The following is an 18,264-nucleotide window of genomic DNA, read 5'->3' on the forward strand; positions in this document are numbered from 1 at the left end:
CTGCTAAATCTTTAACTTGAGAGTGGCCTTCCCCCTCACCTATATGCTATTGCAGTCCCAGGAGAGCAAAATGGGTATTTGGGGACACTGGTTAGTTATCTGCTCCTCCTCATTTCCTTTAATAATCAAGGTTATTGCACCACATACATTATGCCAAGCAGGTCCTAAGCTCTGAAATAACCAACCATCACAACTGCCTTTTAATATGGAGGAGGGCTAGTGGTGCTAGAGGGCAAGGGCTTCTCCAAGGCTGGCTCTGAGCTGACAAGACAGTTCTGCTGCTTTGGTCTCTCACCAAGCATACAAGAGATGGGAGGAGTTGCTAAGTCTCCTACCAAGCTGGCTATCCTTGAAGTTCAATCAGTAGCTCCCTTCCCTTCTATGTGCTGAGCTTTCTTCCACCCATTTTTGGCTAGTCTTCTGTCATTTTCCATCTATAATAGGTCTTTTTTAAGGTTTAGCATATGGAATTCTCATTTTGGAGCCAGGTCCACATCACTGAGGCTTAATTGAGTACAGATTTAATGCTATTCTTCATTGGGGGAGTACCCTTCAAAAAACAAACTTGGTCTTCTTTGAAAAGGCTTCTTAGAGAGAAACAGTTCAGAATAGGTAGAAATGCCAAGCTGAGGGAAAAAGGCAAGTGCCTGAGGGGAGCAGATTCTTCCTGTTGTATTTAGTGATTTCAAAAGTAGTTCAAACTAGGAATGGCCTCCTTCGGAAATCTGTTCTTTTGCTGAATGTTCCTGGGAGCGAGACAACAAAAAGTCCTGGTTTGTCTATCTAGCCACCTCTTGTTAATATCTAGTGGTGCTTACCATGTGATGGGTGTTTCAGGTAGGAGTTAGTGTTTTGTTTTGTTTTCTTTTCTTTTAAAAGGGGTCAAGATTCTCAAACCCCTTTCTGTACCTACTTGAAAAGAGCCCAATTCCCCTGAAGTCAGTCCAAAGTGATTTTCTCATACAAATGTCCCCTATTTCTTCCTTCCAAAACAAATAAATGGCCATTTCTCCCAGAACTCTCTTTTAAACTTAAAAGATCAAAAAACTAGTTAAATTTAGTAATTAAATTCAAATGAAATCAAATAGGAAGTGATACTAGAGGGGTATTTACATGTTCTGAGCGGGAGGCAGAGACATGTTGGCAAGGAGGAGAAGTGGTTTTATCTATAAATTTTCTTGGCATGACAAGACTCTTTTGAGCTGATTCAGACTCTGCCAAAAAACGCTGCTAGCCTTCTGGCCAATTCCCTTCTCCTCAGTAGCCTTTGTTTCTGTGCCCAGGTCTAGCCCCAGGCAAAAAGGTAAAATAGATGAAATTTGTCTTTGGCTCCCCTGCAGTAAGCAATGTGGAACTAGAGATTCAGGAGTCAGCTGCAATGAGATGAGAGCTAAAGCCATAGATAATACAGAGGAGGAAAAGTGAAGGACAAATCCTTAAAATATTATTCCACAAACCTTCACAGATTATGTCCTAAGCCAGGCAACATGAACAGAGTCTGGGGGGCGCAAGGGTACACTTTGATTGAGAGAGCAAAACTAGGAAGAAAAGCCTGATAAGAAACATTCAGAGAGGCAGGAGGAGGACATGTAGTCTTCACTATCAGAGATCCAAGGAAAGATACTAGTGCAAAAGGCCAGTGATGGCACAGGAGCAGTTGATGTCTGAGGAAAGGTCTTTGAATTCGGTAACCAAACATATACTTCAAGAAACAATTTCAGTAAATTGGAGGGGGTGTAAGGAGAAAGTGGTGTTGAAACCAAGAGATACTAAAGGTGTGTTTTTTAAAAGATTGGTGGTGATAGGGAGAGATGTAATGTGGTTAAGGAGGTAGAAGGATCAAAAAGGACGAGGAGTGGGTTTTTGTTACATTTTCGTTTGTTAGTAAAGAGAACTACCTGAGTATGATTTTAAGAGAATAAGATAGATCAGTGGTTTTCAAATTACGACAAGCATTATAATCACTGGGAGGCCACCTGAGCCCCACCTCCAGAGTTTCTGATTCCATAATCTGGGGTGGGGCTTGAGAATTGGCATTTCTAACAAGTTCCCAGGTGACTCCTCTTTTGTTTCTAGTCCAGGGACTACACTTGTGAGAACAACTAGAGAAAGAAAAATTAAAGATGTGAAAGAGACAATAGATGGAGCTGAGGTTTAAGAAGAGATAAAAGAATATGAGATGTATGGATTAAATCTTAGAGTGTCACTTTCTATGAGATGGAAAGCCACAGAAGGGATGGATGAAGATGCAGCAATATGTTGAGAAGGAGAGGAGGGACACTGAGGTGACAGAGCTCTTATCAGATGGTTTCCATCTTCTCGGTAAAGAAAGAGGCGAGATCATCTGCAGAGGGGGTAGGACTGGTGAGGATATGGAACCAGAAAAAGTCTGGAACAAACATCATTCACAGACTTAGAGGAGAATCTACTTTGCAGCAATAGATGATGAGTTTAATTTTAGAAACGGTGAGTTTGAGATGGTGGTGAGCCGCCAAGGTAGATTTGGTCAGTAGGCAGTTGCTTCAATAAATACACGCCTTCTGCAACTTCCACTGGGAAGTGGAGGATGTAGGGCACCCTCCATGCAGGTATTTTTGTCTCTTGTCTGTCTTTTCCACTGCTTTTTCTTTTCCACTGCTTTTTCTCCCTGGCACAGAATAGGTCCTCAAATACGTATTAGAATGAACCCAAGAGGGGATGGCTAAGGTTAAGTGCAGACAGAAGTAGCATATAGCAGAAACTGGTAAGTATCTATGAAGTTAGGACATTATGCTAATTAAGAGACTGGATACTGGAATCTGAAGACCAGGGTTCTAATCCCAGCCTCTCAGTGCTTCAATTTCTCCATCTCTAACATGGGAATGATAATTGTTGGCACTGACTTAAATAGGCCTCATCCCTTTCTCCAGATCTTAACAATTTCAGACAGTAAATATCTCATAGAGTACAGGCCATACAGCAGTTTAAGTTCTGTCCACATTACTATGAGAATTAAATGAGATAATATGTATAAGGTGCTTAGCACAGTGCCTCACACAGAGTAGACATTCAATAAATGTTAGCTAGCTGTTTATCTGCATTTCCCCTTAGATTAATTAAGAAGTATTTCTCAGCTGGTTTGAGTTACCATATGTAATTCAAGGCAGTAAAACTTAATTTCTTTGAAAATAAACTCTATCACAGACTTCATCATTCTCCCCTTACCTCTCTTAACTGCTAGAGATATTGAGGCATAACTGTACTTAACATTAAAAAATTGATCAAAACTGATGTTTTCATATCATATCTTATATACCATCCAAAAGCCTTTTCTTAGAAGCATTTTTCTTTATGTGCAATTTAAGGCCTAGCTTCAGACTAAAACCTCCTACTATTGTAAAGGAACAATTGTGGAAAACAGAAAAAGTAAGTGCAGCAATCCCTAGTGCCTATTCTTATGGGATTACTATAAAAACACTGTCTGCCTTTGCCTGAGTTAATTATGCAATGCACTACTGACATTTATTTTATTGATCCAATACATGTGAACATTACACTGATATTTGTCACTAGAAAATACAGCTTACTATATAAATTAATGTGTATTCTAATAACTGTGTTACTCTTGTTACTACCCATGCAGAATTCTTACATGTTTTCATATATCATATTCAATAATCAAGTTGTTTTTTAGGTATCTACAGTTTATTTAGTTTAGAAACTGTTGCAGTGATAGATTAAAAAAATAGAAGATTGAGTTCCTGCCTTCAAAGAGCCTATCTTTTAATAAACATACTCTCAAAAAAAAATTCAAGAATAATACAAGATAGCAAACACCGAAGAATTAAACTGAATCCTGCAGCTCTGTGTTGAACCTCATGGTGGGGAGGAAGACAAATATTAGAAATACAGGCTATTACGCCTGCTGCACAAGAATTTGCAGCCAAGTGAGGGAGATAAGACATCATTAAAATTAAAAGTAAAATAAGAAAACAAGAGTTAAACAGCCGTACGTCACAAGGGAATACAAGTTGAATTGCAAGATAGCAAAAATAAATTAGCAAAAAAAATGGAGTCAGTTGCCCTAAGCCAGTATGTCTCAGAGGAAAAAAGTCTAGGGCAGACAAAAGGGACTGCCCTTTCTTTAATTTACAATCAAGTTAAAGCACTTTAGAACCCATTGAATACTACTACTTTTCTTTTTTTTTTTATTATTTTTCTATTTTTAATTGCTAAGCATTGACAAATCAATTGGTTGCAGTGATTTAAGACTTTATATTTCCACCAAAGAAGTATATTAAGTGGCAAATGATTGAGGTACTGTCTCTAAAAGTCATGTTTGTATTCTTTTTTTTCAGAGAGCTGATATAGCTGTTGCTCCACTCACTATAACATTGGTCCGTGAAGAAGTCATAGATTTTTCAAAGCCATTTATGAGCCTGGGCATTTCCATCATGATAAAGAAGCCTCAGAAATCAAAACCAGGCGTATTCTCATTTCTGGATCCCTTGGCTTATGAAATCTGGATGTGCATTGTCTTCGCGTACATTGGAGTCAGTGTAGTTCTTTTCCTAGTCAGCCGATTCAGCCCTTATGAATGGCACTTGGAAGATAACAATGAAGAACCTCGTGACCCACAAAGCCCTCCTGATCCACCAAATGAATTTGGAATATTTAACAGTCTTTGGTTTTCCTTGGGTGCCTTTATGCAGCAAGGATGTGATATTTCTCCAAGGTTTGTTTCCTTGTCATTCCAACGCCTTGTTTCATTTTATGGTCATACTCCATTCATGTACATCTGGTGTTCACCCATCTCAACTCCAAGTTTCTTTCATTTAACATTCCATCCAATGACAAATTATCATCAAGCCATTTTGTTTGCTTACGTCCATGAAGCAAGTACATATTGGTGTTGCTTTGAATATCTTTCATGAATTTCCGTGGTATCATATATTTATATATTATAGAAAACATTTGAACTGTGGATAAAGGCAACATTGCCAGCTAATATTAATATTATTCTGATAAAGCAAATACTAAATCTCAATCAGATCAAACTGACATGGTTTCCTCATTAATTGTGCTAAATCGTTTTCTCATTTGTCAAGAGAATGGATCTAGACGAAATTCTAAAGAAGACAGAACTCTTCTTTAAAACCCTTTTGCCTTCCCCTTTCAGTATCCTTTCTTTTTCATTTTACACTCAGACTGCTTAGAACTCCAGTGTGGTATCCTACCCAAGTTTTCTAGCTAAAACTATAAAATTCTTAAAGGAAACATAGGAGAAAGTCTGTGTAATCTTGGATTGGACAAAGAGTTCTCAAATAAAACACAAAAAGCACAATCCACTAAAAATTTGATAAACTGGACTTCATCAAAATTCAAAACCTTGTATTTCAAAACACATCATTAAGAAAGAGAGAATAGAAGTCACAGACTAGGAGAAAATATCAGCAAATAATGTATCTAATAGAAGACTTGTGTCCAGAATATATAACAATCTCTTGCAACTCAATAAAAAGAAGACACCCAATTTTTAAAATGGACAAATGATTTGAATAGACATTTCCTCAAAGAAGATATACAAGTAGCTAATAAGCACATGAAAAGATACTCAACATCTTTAGTTTATAGGGAAATGCAAATTAAAACCACAATGAGCTTTGTCTACACATCCTCTCGAATGGCTATAATCAAAAAGACAGACAATACCAAGAGGTGGTAAGGATGTGGAACAACTGTAATTCTCATCCATTATCAGTGAGAATGCAAAAATACTACAGCCATATTGGAAAATAGTTCGGCAGTTTCTTATAAAGTAAGACATACACTTAAAACATGACACAGCAATTCTACTCCTCCTTATTTACCTAAGAGAAAGGAAAACATATATCCACACAAAGACTGATACATAAATGTTCACAGTGACTTTATTTATAGTAGCCAAAAAGTAGAAACAATCCAAATGTCCATCAACTAGTGAACGGAAAAACACAATGTGTCATATCCATACAATGGAATACTAGTCGGCAGTTAAAAAGAACAGAATATGTATACATGCTACAACATGGATGAACCTTGAAAACATTATGCTAAGTGAAATAAGCCAGACACATAAGGCCACATATACCGTTCCATTTATTAAATTTCATGTATTGAATATCTCATGTTGTATGATTCCATTTGTCCAGGATAGACCAATCCATAGAGACAAAAAGTGTGTTAGAGGTTGTCAGGGGCCTGAAGGGAGCAGAGAGGGGATAGTCAGGGCCAGGATTAGGGTGAGGCATGTTAGGCTGAGGAGAGCAAGTGCAGGGATCAGATCCAGGCCTTATTTAAAATTTTAATATTTTGCTCATCATGGATTTTTTGCATTAATTTTGGTTTTTGAAAATACTTCATTCAAATGCTATTTATATTGATTAATGAGATTTTGATACCCCTTTAAATTTTTCATGTGGGGCAAATGGCCTCACTTTCTCACCCTAGTCTTAAGCCAGCCAGAACTAACTGCAAAAGGGGTGAGGGAACCGGAGTGTAATGATGGTTGCACAACTTTACATTTACTAAAATCTTTGATAGTACACTTACATTGTGAATTTTTGGGGATGCCAATTCTTTCTCAGTAAAGCTATTGAAAATATTAAACGTGGGCCACAGGGCCTCCACCCAGGCCAGTCCCTGCTGCCCAGAGAGTCCCGAGAGCCACAGGGCCCACACACCCCAAGCCAGCCATGCTGGAACAGGCAGATACTGTGGGACCCCAGCCCAGGCTAGTCCCCACTGCCCAGAATTGGCAGTCCCTTCAGGATCCAGGCCAGACATCAGGGTGGAACGAGTGGACCATGATACCCCTTGCCACAATGACTAAACACCAAAGGAAAGATACCAGTAATATGAAAAATCAAGAAAGTACGTCACTACCAAAGGGAAGTAATAACTCTCAAGCTCTAGATCGTATAGAACAGGAAGTCCTTGAAATGACTGACAAGGAATTTCAAGCAACAATTCTAAGGAAAGTAAATGAGATACAAGAAAACTCAGTTAGACAACACAATGAAGTGAGGAAAAACATATAGGACCTGAAAGAAGAAATGTGCAAAGAAATCAATGTCCTGAAAAAGAATGTAGCAGAGCCTGTGGAGCTGCAGGATTCATTCAACGAAATATAAAGCACAACAGAGAGTCTAACCAGCAGGCTAAAACAAGCAGAAGAGAGAATTTCTGACCTTGAAGACAGGCTTTTTGAATTAACACAGGCAGACTAGAAAAAAGAAAAAAAGAATTTTAAAAATTGAAGAAAATCTAAGAGAGATAACAGACAACCTTAAGCGCTCAAATATCCAAATCATGGGTATTCCAGAAGGGGAGGAAAAAGGAAATAGCATTGAAAACATATTCAACAAAATAATAGCAGAAAACTTCCCAGGTGTAGGGAAAGTCACAGATCTTCAGATTCAGGAGGCACAAAGATCCCCAAACATATTCAACCCAAAAAGGTCCTCTCCAAGACATGTTATAGTCAAAGTGGCAAAACTTAAAGACAAAGAGAGAATCTTAAAAGGTGCAAGAGAGAAGCAGCAAGTTGCCTATAAGGGAGCCCCAATCAGACTAACATCAGACTTTTGATCACAAACCCGAAAAGCCAGAAAAGAATGAGATGATATATTCAAAATACTAAAGGACAAAAATTACCAGCCAAGAATACTTTACCCAGCAAGGCTGTCCTTCCGAAATGAAGGACAAATAGTATATTTCTCAGACAAACAAAAACTATGTGAGTTCACTACCACATGACCAGCCTTACAAGAAATTCTCAAGGGAGTACTGGGTTTGATACCTGAAAAAAAACCATCACTGCCGTGAATACTCAAGAAAGAACAAAACCTACCAGTAAAACAAAAATGCTAACAATAAAGAGAAAAAGTAGTTTATCAACCACCTCAAGAAACCGACAAACACAGAAGACAAACAGAAAATCAGAAAGAAAGGAACAAAAGATAGTTAAGACATCTAAACAAAAATCAGTAAAATGCTAGGAGTAAATCAACATCTTTCAATAATAACTCTAAATTTAAAGGGATTAAATTCTCCACTCAAAAGACACTGACTGACTGGATTAAAAAATGGACCCAACAATATGCTGCTTTCAAGAGACTCACCTCACCTGTAAAGACACACATAGACTAAGAGTGAAAGGATGGAAATGGATATATCATGCAAATAGAAATGAAAAACAAGCTGGAGTAGCTATTCTTATATCAGATAAAATAGACTTTAAGCTGAAAACTATAAAAAGAGATAAAGAAGGCCACTGTATAATGATAAAAGGATCTACCCATCAAGAAGACATAACAATCATAAATATATACGCACCCAACATTGGAGCAGCCAGATTTATAAAGCAAACACTATTAGATCTAAAGAATGAGATAGACACTAACACCATAATAGCAGGGGACCCGACAACCCCACTCTCAACATTGAACAGATCATTAGGCAAAAAATCAATAGGGAAACACAAGATCTAAAAAATATTAAACGTGAATGTTCTAGGCCTCACCTACTTAGTTTAAGTGTTAACTCACCTAAACAAAAACGGTGATAAATTCATAATCATAAAATACTAGAAGTGAACGTATCATCTTCATAATCAGAAATAAATATCTAAATCTTTTTTTCTGAAACAAAAAGTAAGTTTTGGTAAAATTGAACATAAATCCAAATACTGACCAGAGTCAATTATACAAGCATAGGAATTTTTCATTTAGAATATAAAGACTTGGAAGGTTCCTGCCATGTTTTTACAGCATACTTTATTTTGAGATTATCTACCTGAAGCCCAAAACGTTTAAAATGAAGCTTTTTCAGTATAACTCACTGGTAATCATCTTCAGCAGCTTTTTAGAATAGCGTGTGTGGGGCAAGCCTTGGTTATCTACAGTTTGCCACCCTCAATCTCCTTGGTCAGATTCTCCAAATTATTTCACTCCTCGTTCCTTCTGTGTTTATAATGTGTGTAATTTTGTGATGTTACCATTTGTTCTGCTAGTTTCTTTCTTTCTTTTATTTTTTGAAATGTTCACTTCAAAAGAGTATGGTTTTTGAATGGTCCTGTAATTGAATGATTTTTAGCATAGCTGGTAATTTGTGTTGAGACAATGCTAAAGTCATTATGGCTAGAGATTTCATTGGTCTTGGTAAGTGAATTTTCAAAATTTGTGATATCCCCACTGGAGTGCTGCATACTACTCTGCATACTCAAAAGGACTCCTAAAAAGCCATTTGTTTTTAGAAGTATTTATGCATGTTGGTTCTTTAACTAGTAACTTAAAGATGATGACCTGAAAATGACAAGTTGGACAGGTTTTTTAATTTTTGTAGTAGAATTTAAGCTGTGGCTCTCCTGTGACACTGAAATATATCAAATGCTTTTTTTCAAGGTACAGATTTTATTATACTCCACTAGATACTGACATACAGAGCAATGGCTTTCAAATTTTTGACCATAACCCACAGTAAGAAATAAATCTTCCATCACAACTCAGTACATACATATGTATATAACAAAAGGTTCACCAAACATTACCCTTATAATGTGCCATGCACTCTGATATTTTCTATTCTGTTTCATGCTTTTTAAATGCTGGTCACAACTCAACTCCGCAAATAAGGCACACAGCCTACAGAATAACACTGGTCTAGAGTAACAAGTGTTATCCTTATTGTGCTTTTGAGCAATAAATTATTACCTTTATGAGCTCTACATTTGCTACCATTTGGGTGATCCCTCCTCCGATATTATCTTTTGTGTCCTTCAAAAAGAATATATCTTTAAGCCTTTTAATAAGATGTTATACTTCTTACATACTTATTATATACCAGTAAGAACGAAACATGTTTCTCCTTGTCCTGAGAGCTCTATTGGTTATATATTTGTACTTAATTGTCTAACAGCAAACTGCTATAATGTGTTTCTGTATTAACAGATTTAGAAATTCCTAATAATAACATAGTTGCACTCTGAAGATTTGTGGTTGCCTTGATTGCAAACTCCAACATTATACTTTATTTCTGTTTAATGGCCACACTTGGAATACAAACTTTCCTGAAAGCCCAGAATGTGAGCATGTATTGTACGCTCTGACTTTGCTCAAAATTGAAGCAATTCAAGGAATTACAAGAGATCACATTTAAAAGTAAAATTAACATATATTAGAGTAGGAGGAGATGTCAGAGATAAATTAATCCAACTGCTTCCATTTACTGGGGGCAGGGGGAAAACAGCCTTCACTGAGTTCCCACTGTGTATGGGCACTCTACCTGCATTATCACATGGATTTTAATCCTCAAAACACTGCTGCAGGGTGAGCACTATATTTATTTTTAAGTTGAAGAAGGTGAAACTCAGATTAAGTAATTTGCCAAGTCACACAGCTAATGGCAAAGCCAGAATTCAAACCTAGCTCCAACTCCAAAACCCATGCTCTTTCCACTTCATGCAGCTTTTCTCATATCACAGCAAAGGAATAATACCCGGAGAGATAATGTGATGGAACCCAAAGTCATGGAGATTTTAGGAGCCAGTAGTACAATTACTTCTACTACCACACACTGCCTCCCACTACAGACCTGAGGTGTATTGTTTGTTCCATTTCTTTCCTCATGCTCAGGCACAAGAGCTGTTATCCAGTCTCTCAACCTCTGAAGAAACTCTACCTTTGCCCTGGTTGTTAATGAAAGTAGCCAGTGAGCATTTAAAACGCTGTGGAGCATGTGTTCCCTCAAAGTAAAAGTCTGGGGAATCAGCAATGAGACATCATGAGGGAAACTGCTGGCATCATTCCATTTCTATCAAATAATGTTACTGACAGTTTCCTAGAAGCTTAAAGAGTCTGCATCAATTTTAGGTTTGATATTTTCAACTCCCCCAATTGTTCAGAGTGAATTACTTTGTTCTACATGAAGCTGGAGGCTGAGTCAACTGTACAGAGGGCAATCAATGTGATAAGCTGAGGTTATATCCATACACAAACTGATTTATCAGGGGCAGTCAGGAGAAGAAGGTTAGAGGAGATTCAATCAACCCTCTTCCCCCCTGAGTGGGGGATGGGGCGATAGGCAGTGGGTACGGCCGGATGGAGGGAGCACGGTGGTGCACAGTGGTTAAGCACGCGGCTGCTGGAGCTGGCCTCACCAGATTCACAATCTGCTTGGCAGTTGTGTAACCTGGAGCAAATTCCTAAAACTGGCTAAGCCTCAGTTCCTCGTCTGTAAAATGTAAAGCACAGTGCCTGGCGTATAAGTTCTCAATAAATGTTAGCTGCTGTCATTATTAAATTGGCTTCACTTAATCATTCTAGTTTCACAAATACTATCAGTTAATACTGAATTTGCATTTTAGTTTTTAAAACTCCTTAGGCATACAGTTGAAATACCAGTCAGTACCAAATAGCTGGCCTCTGTTGAGAAATAACCAGCAATATTCCTTCTTGATCCCATATACTGCTTTCATTAAGGATGACACCTCTTACAAATATTTTGATTGTATTATTTCACAATGTCTTCCTAATATTGACAGGAGGTTGCAACTTTGTTTTTAATCTGAAATGTATGTCCTTCATAAAACTTTGATAGAACCACTAAGCAGTCCAAAGTCCAAGTCCTTCCAAACAAATGCTCCCCCTGCTGACTTTCTGTGAAGCGCGGGGACATCTGAGGGCTAGCCAAGTTGAAGATGTGAGGTTTGGGGGAATTATTACAGAGAAAATGGAAAGCACAGAGTAACTTGAACCTGATTACTATGTATAGATTATTCCAATGGTATTACTCTCCTTTTGAGTTTTCAAGATATCAAGTACTTTGGAGAAGAAGGCGGGGAATCCATCCAGGTTAGTTAACACATAGATCCTCCCTTAAAATAGAAAGTATGTGCCAAATAATTAAAGATGTAAGAGGTATAAAATGAATGAGATCAAAGTGAACAGGATTTTTTGGCTCCATTTTAAGCAATATCCTTTCTTCTGCTGATATATGACCACTGTCTTCATTCTACTGCAAATTCACTTCAAAGCAGTAGTGATGTGGTAATAAATTAATGATATATTAGCAGGATTTTTATTATAACTATTTCATGACTTCTCTGGCTGAAAGCCATAGTTTTCAGTCTTTAGGACATGGTTACTTATTTCCATCAGAGAAGACTGTAAGGGCCAAAGATTGATTCTGCACATTTTTAAAAAACCTGTCACACACACGGCATTGAATGGAGTATAGAAATATACTATACTTTTGGAAGAAGGAAGAGAGAAAAAAAGAAATGATAAAGAGTTTGTACAAAGGAGAAGTGGTTTTCAGTCGCAGCACTTCATCTTATAAAGCTAGTAAAGTACAGATAACAAAATTTACCTACAGGATGAAGATTACAGCACATAGCTCACTTTTATTATCATTTCAGAGGTCTTAAAATACATTTTATTATTAACTCAGAAACTCTAGTTTCTTATGATTACAGATAACAAGAGCATTGTATAGCATTTGGTATATGTATTTTGCAATATTTTTATATGTCTGTTTTTCTCTTGGTGCTAATTTACTTTCATTAACTTCCCACCTCCTCTTACATTTCTTCAAAAGGTATGATACGCCCCTTTAATGCACTTTTATAAACACTAAATGTGCAGCATTTTACAGCCATTTCATTATGCTAACCTTGAAATCTGTCTTTTGCAACAAAACTATTTGAAATGAATGTTAAACATTTTGCAGCTGCATTAATGGAGGAAAGATACTGGAAAATGACAGGTCTTTTTTAACTCAACTATAAAGTTCTTGTCTTGTTTTAATAGATCCTTTATAAAATGTGATAGGTTTGACCCATCAATCACTTTTTATATAGCCTCCAAGTGAAATGTGGGTTTAAGCGGCTATAGTAGTTGCACTAATGAGAAAAGGAAAACATAAAAATGCTTATGGAGCTTCTTCCCTGTAGGTTCCACCATACCTTTTCTCAGTGAGAGTCTTTAGGCATTCGTGGCAAATAAGGAAAGAAAGTGGTGGAAATTCCACCACATCTTTTGTCAAAGCCACTACTGTCTTGAGGGGAGAATGTTGAATGCAAGCTTGTGATTCCACAGGAACTCTTTTTTCCATCTATGCTGAGGTTTGTGGATATTATCACACCATGTCTGTATGGGTAATCACCCAAATTTTCCATGCCCATAGATATATCATGATATTAACTATATAAATGCCAAAGCCAATAACCATGTAGACAAGAGGCCATGAAAATGACCATTTTGCATTTAGGTTTATTTTCAGTTATGTCAACAACCAATCTCAGCTGAGTCATTCAGATCAACCACATGATGATCTGAGTGAATATTAAGGTGGCCAAAATAACCAGATTATGATGTGCAGGCTTGATTTTAGATCAGACAGACAAAGCCACAGTCCATTAGCCTCAATAGAATGGCGCAATGTAATTTCCATAAATTACTGTATTTTTCTCCACATTTCAAGTAGACAATGCATAAATACCATTAGTATTCACAGCAGCAGAATATACCTCTTTCCATATCAAACCATGATTCTGGAATTACTCCAAAGTCAGTTTTCCCCTTACTCTGGGCAAAACCTCATCATTCCAAATAAGGATGATATTCACAGTTCCATTCCAAATGAACAACAGATAATAAACAATAATTACCGAACATGTTTGGTTTTCCTGCAACTATATTTCTCAGTGCTTGTAAGAAAACTACACCTTCTATAATTTATATACCACTCTGGATTTTCTTATACAAAATATGAGTATTTTGTACTACAAAAATGTGGGTTATTTCTTCCCTAGTGTGTAAGCACAGATGTTGTATTTCCTATTTCTCTTCTCTGTGTCTCATTTTCTTTACCCATAAAATGCCTCTGTTTGGTTATCTGTAAAATAGTACCTAGCCACAGAGACAGAGGATTTAAAGAGTTGGTACATGTAAAGTAATTAGAACAGAGTCTGTCACACTGGAAGTGCTCAATAAGTATTAGCTATTGTTGTCATTTTCATTATCCTATTACTACAGACGCTACTTTGGAGCATTCGTCTTTTATACAGTGACATTATTTCCAGAGTCAGATCAACTCAGAATAAATTAAATGTATATGGCAACAATGAAGAAAGACTATGAAAGGTCTAAATTCTCAATCAAAACATTCTGTATACTTTCAGCATTCAGAAGTGTGACACATTCTTTTCTGACTTATCCAGATGTTTTTACCTCTTCTGATTAAAAGAGAAATATTCCCAGATGAAATATTGAGATAGGTAGTATAACTATTTTAGAACAATCCATTGCAAAGCAGATTTTCACATCTGAAAAGCTGGAAGTGATTATGTTCAGGAAATAAACATATAAGAGTTGTTTCAGGCATCCAGCAACCAACAGGAATTGAGGACCTAAAAAAAAAAAATCGAGTAGGTTTGTTATAGCTAACCAGTAAAGAATGCTCTTTATCAAAACATCTGTCAAAATTATTTGATCAGAGTGTAGCATCTAAAACAACTGAATTTTCTAGAGGCTGAAAAAAGATTATCTTGGGACACAGGAATTTAAATTTGCTTCAAAGTGGTAAGATGCTAGTACAGACAGAGAAGAGCTTGATTTGCCAGCTCTCAGCCAAGAACTGCCCTCATCCCACAGAGCCTGGAGATGTGCCAGGCTCCTATTCCTATTCATAACTTTATGACAGAGTGGGTTCTCTTCCTGTAGCTTTTCTGAGCATGGGAGAACATAGCCTAACCAGGATGGAGTTCCGCCACACAGCAGAACTATTCTAGGGATGATGTGGCAATGCTTTCTAAAACCTAGGGAGCAGATTTTCATTTCTGCAGACAGAGCCAACCTTCAGCAACACTGTGAAGGAGATGAAGTTTCCTGGGTACAAGCCATTACCCATTATTGAATACTCAGTCCCCTCACCCTGCCCCCTGACTTCTCAAAGTCCCTCTTCCTGAGTAGCACTCATGATGTAGGACCCTAACTTGCAACGCTGGCTGCACCTAGGAAGTTTTATAAAATGCTGCTCCTTAGGCCCAACCCCCAGAATTCTAATTTAATTGGTCCAGGATGGAGCCTAGGCAAGGCTTTCGTCTTTTTGTTTTGGTTTGGTTTTTTGTTGTGTTTTTTTGGTTTGCTTTTTTTTTTTTCTTACTCAAGCTCCCCAGATGATACTGACGTGCAGGCAGAATAGAGAATCACTGAGGTATAAAAAAAACTATGTTTATTTCTCAGTTTGGTCTGCAGACAACTTGCAGCAGAATCACCTGTGAAGCTTAAGAAGTAGAGATCCATGGGCACTCAGATATTCTGAATATACATTTTAACAAATACCCCAGGTAATGCCAATGCACAGTAACATTTAAGAACAAAATTTTCCCCTTATTAAAACTTACCTATCTTCTGTCCCATTCCCTACTAATTGGGTAAACAATGACTGCTGTTGAAGTGGTGTATTACATTTTGATCATGCCTCCTGAAGACAACACAGAGGGTGATTCCTTGGTTGGTGATCTAATTCTTGCTTTTCAGAGCTAAGACTCATGTGAGCCATAACAAGTTGGCACCTCAAGTGCACTGAGTTTGAACTCCCAGGTTTGAAGCCCAACCCTGCCACAAAGACAGGCCGGAGGATGGTTTTGTTTATTTGGGGGGATTTTCTTGTTGGGGGTGGAGGAAACAAGGCTTTTAGCGCCTCTTAAATCCACTTATACAGGTAGTTTCCTACTTCACTTGAGGCCTGCCCTGAGTGGCTAAGGCTTAGTTTATAAAACAGAAGAGTTTTGATCTCTTGAGCCCCACTAGCCATTTATATGAAGATCTAGCTCCTTGCTTCATGGGTGACCAACTCCACAAAATGACAGTGTCTTTACTAAATTTATTAAACTCTAAGTGAATATTGCTCATTTCTCTTCAAATGTGGAAAGGTTTTTGACTGTGTTTTTCCTATGACATCATTGTATGTCAGTGGTTCTCAACCTTGGCTGCACATAGTAATCCTCTAGAGAGCCTTAAAAAATACAGATGTCTGGGTCACGCCCCCCAGGTTCTGATTTAATTGGTCTTGGCTGGGCCTGGGCATGAGATTTTTTAAAACTCCCAGGTGATTCTAATGTGCATCCAAGGTTGAGAACCGCTTGCTTTAAAGGAACTAGAGCAGTCTTCCATAGGTGTCCCCAACAAAGCTCACAGGAGAACTCAATAAGTTAAATTGCAAGGGTATTTCAAAAAGCTCATAGAAAGATTCATATTCTAATTCTATATTTCCATGAACTTTTTGAAGTACCCTCATATTACACGTAAGCAGGAGGTGGTAAAAAGCAGAATATTTTTCCTGCAAACTAAAAAAATATATCCTTCTTTGAAACCTGTCTAGGCCTGAAGAGCATTATGCATGCACCATCGTCATATGCCATCATGACAACACAGGATACTGTTGGTAACATGTGACTTTTGTTTGATGTTTTAATTCCGTCATACCATCTACTTCCCTCCTTCATCAGTGATACTGAAACCACTCCTCTTTCGAGAAATAAAGACAAGGATTTCTTAAACTGAGATCTGGCCCCTCTGGGTCCGGATTTGTTTTTGTTTTGTTTTGTAGATCACTCTCTGGGCGCATTGTTGGAGGGGTTTGGTGGTTCTTCACCCTGATCATCATTTCTTCCTATACTGCCAATCTCGCTGCTTTCCTGACTGTGGAGAGAATGGTTTCTCCCATAGAGAGTGCTGAAGACTTAGCTAAGCAGACTGAAATTGCATATGGGACCTTGGACTCCGGTTCAACAAAAGAATTTTTCAGAGTAAGTGATTGCAATTAATTGGGCCTGCTGGTTTTTATTTTATCATCTACTCACAAAGGCAAATTCCCAGTGCTTTTAAGGGATGGTTGGGAAAGGGTGTGAATGTTATAAAAGGAGAGCATCTTAAATACAGTTCTACTTGGTTAGTAATCTAATTCATTGTTCCTTAGAACTAAGAATCATGTGAGGCATAACAAGTGGCATGTCAAGAGCACTGAGTTTGAACTCCCAGGTTTGAAGCACAACCCTGCCACAAAGAGATTGTTTGTCCTTGGGCAAGTCATTCAACTTCTGTCAACTTCAGTCCCCTTGCTTGAATAATGAATGGATTGAACTAAATATCTCTTTTCCCTCCTAGCATTTACAAGTGCAGTGATTTTATGTCCCAGCGGTTCACAGAACTTAGGTAATTGACTCTGACTAAGACACTGATGAGTGATGGACTATAAGAAATTACATATTCTGTTTTAGACATTGTTTTTCTATTGAAATGTATTAAAGTCGTTTCAAGTATTCGTGTACGTGGTGAAAAATTCAGTTTTCAGGGCAGCTGATAATTGTTTTAATTTCCTGAGTAGACCTATTCCTCCATCCCCCATCCCCCCGCAATATGCTAAATCTTATTGGAGAAACAGCAAATTGTTCACTAGCAGAAGTTAGTAAAGCTATGTGAACTCTGTCAAGGGGAAAGATGAAAGGAGATTAAAGCAGAAAAAGATAGAAGGATAATATGGTGGACGAACCACTTTTATATAACCTATCAAGATCTTTGTTCTGTGGTAACTAGATTATAAGGAAGAATATCAATGGAGTTTTTAAGAACTCAAATGGTTATCAGTTTCCCAATAAGGAAATATGTTAGTTTAGGTTAGAAAATGGATCCATTCTAGACATTACCACTGCCTGCTACTGTAATCACTGTAACTGGTTGTGGCAATGATCCAGAAGCAACTTGGGTAGTAGAAAGGAAAATTTTAGTCAGTCTCTCCAACCAATAATCAAGTTATTGGATGGCAGGTATAATTACTGACTTTTCCTCAAAAGTCTAGAGTAAACAGATGTTGGTTTTAAATCAGCTTATTTTAATAAATCAGTAAGAAATATATTTCTACACATATTATCATGAGATTTGTCCAATTATTTTATGGGAAACCAGGAGAAGCATGTCTCTTGACACTATAGCAATTAACTTAAACTGTTTATGCTCCCTGAAGGAGAAAGGGTGAGTTCTGGGACCCTTTCAATATTCCAGGCCAATGAGATATTAGTATCTCACCTCATCACGTGTTTTCTAAACAGATCGTAATTCCCAACTGGGGAGAGAAGCCCAGTGTTGGAAGCATCAAAATGATATGAAAACCCTCTGAAACTTATCTGGCCTTGACCGTAACTACTATGGCAGTCCCAGAAGTTTATTTGGGAACAATTCCGTT

At 37.6% G+C, this 18,264-nt stretch overlaps 1 protein-coding gene across 4 annotated transcripts in view; it reads left to right on the plus strand.

Moving 5' to 3' along the window:
* GRIA3 (glutamate ionotropic receptor AMPA type subunit 3) overlaps positions 1–18,264 on the plus strand; it is a 270,471-nt gene that overhangs the window by 199,039 nt on the left and 53,168 nt on the right. For 3 of the 4 annotated variants that reach the window (XM_063083062.1, XM_063083063.1, XM_063083064.1), the window contains 2 exons: positions 4,338–4,714; positions 16,633–16,831. In XM_063083062.1, coding sequence (XP_062939132.1) covers positions 4,338–4,714; positions 16,633–16,831 — 576 coding nt within the window. Of the gene's footprint in view, positions 1–4,337; positions 4,715–16,632; positions 16,832–17,001; positions 17,085–18,264 lie in introns of those variants that run through there. The other variant, XM_063083065.1, reaches the window with a different exon arrangement.

The sequence above is a fragment of the Cynocephalus volans genome, chromosome X, assembly GCF_027409185.1.
Source record: "Cynocephalus volans isolate mCynVol1 chromosome X, mCynVol1.pri, whole genome shotgun sequence".
In the NCBI taxonomy this organism is placed as follows: Eukaryota; Metazoa; Chordata; class Mammalia; order Dermoptera; family Cynocephalidae; genus Cynocephalus; species Cynocephalus volans.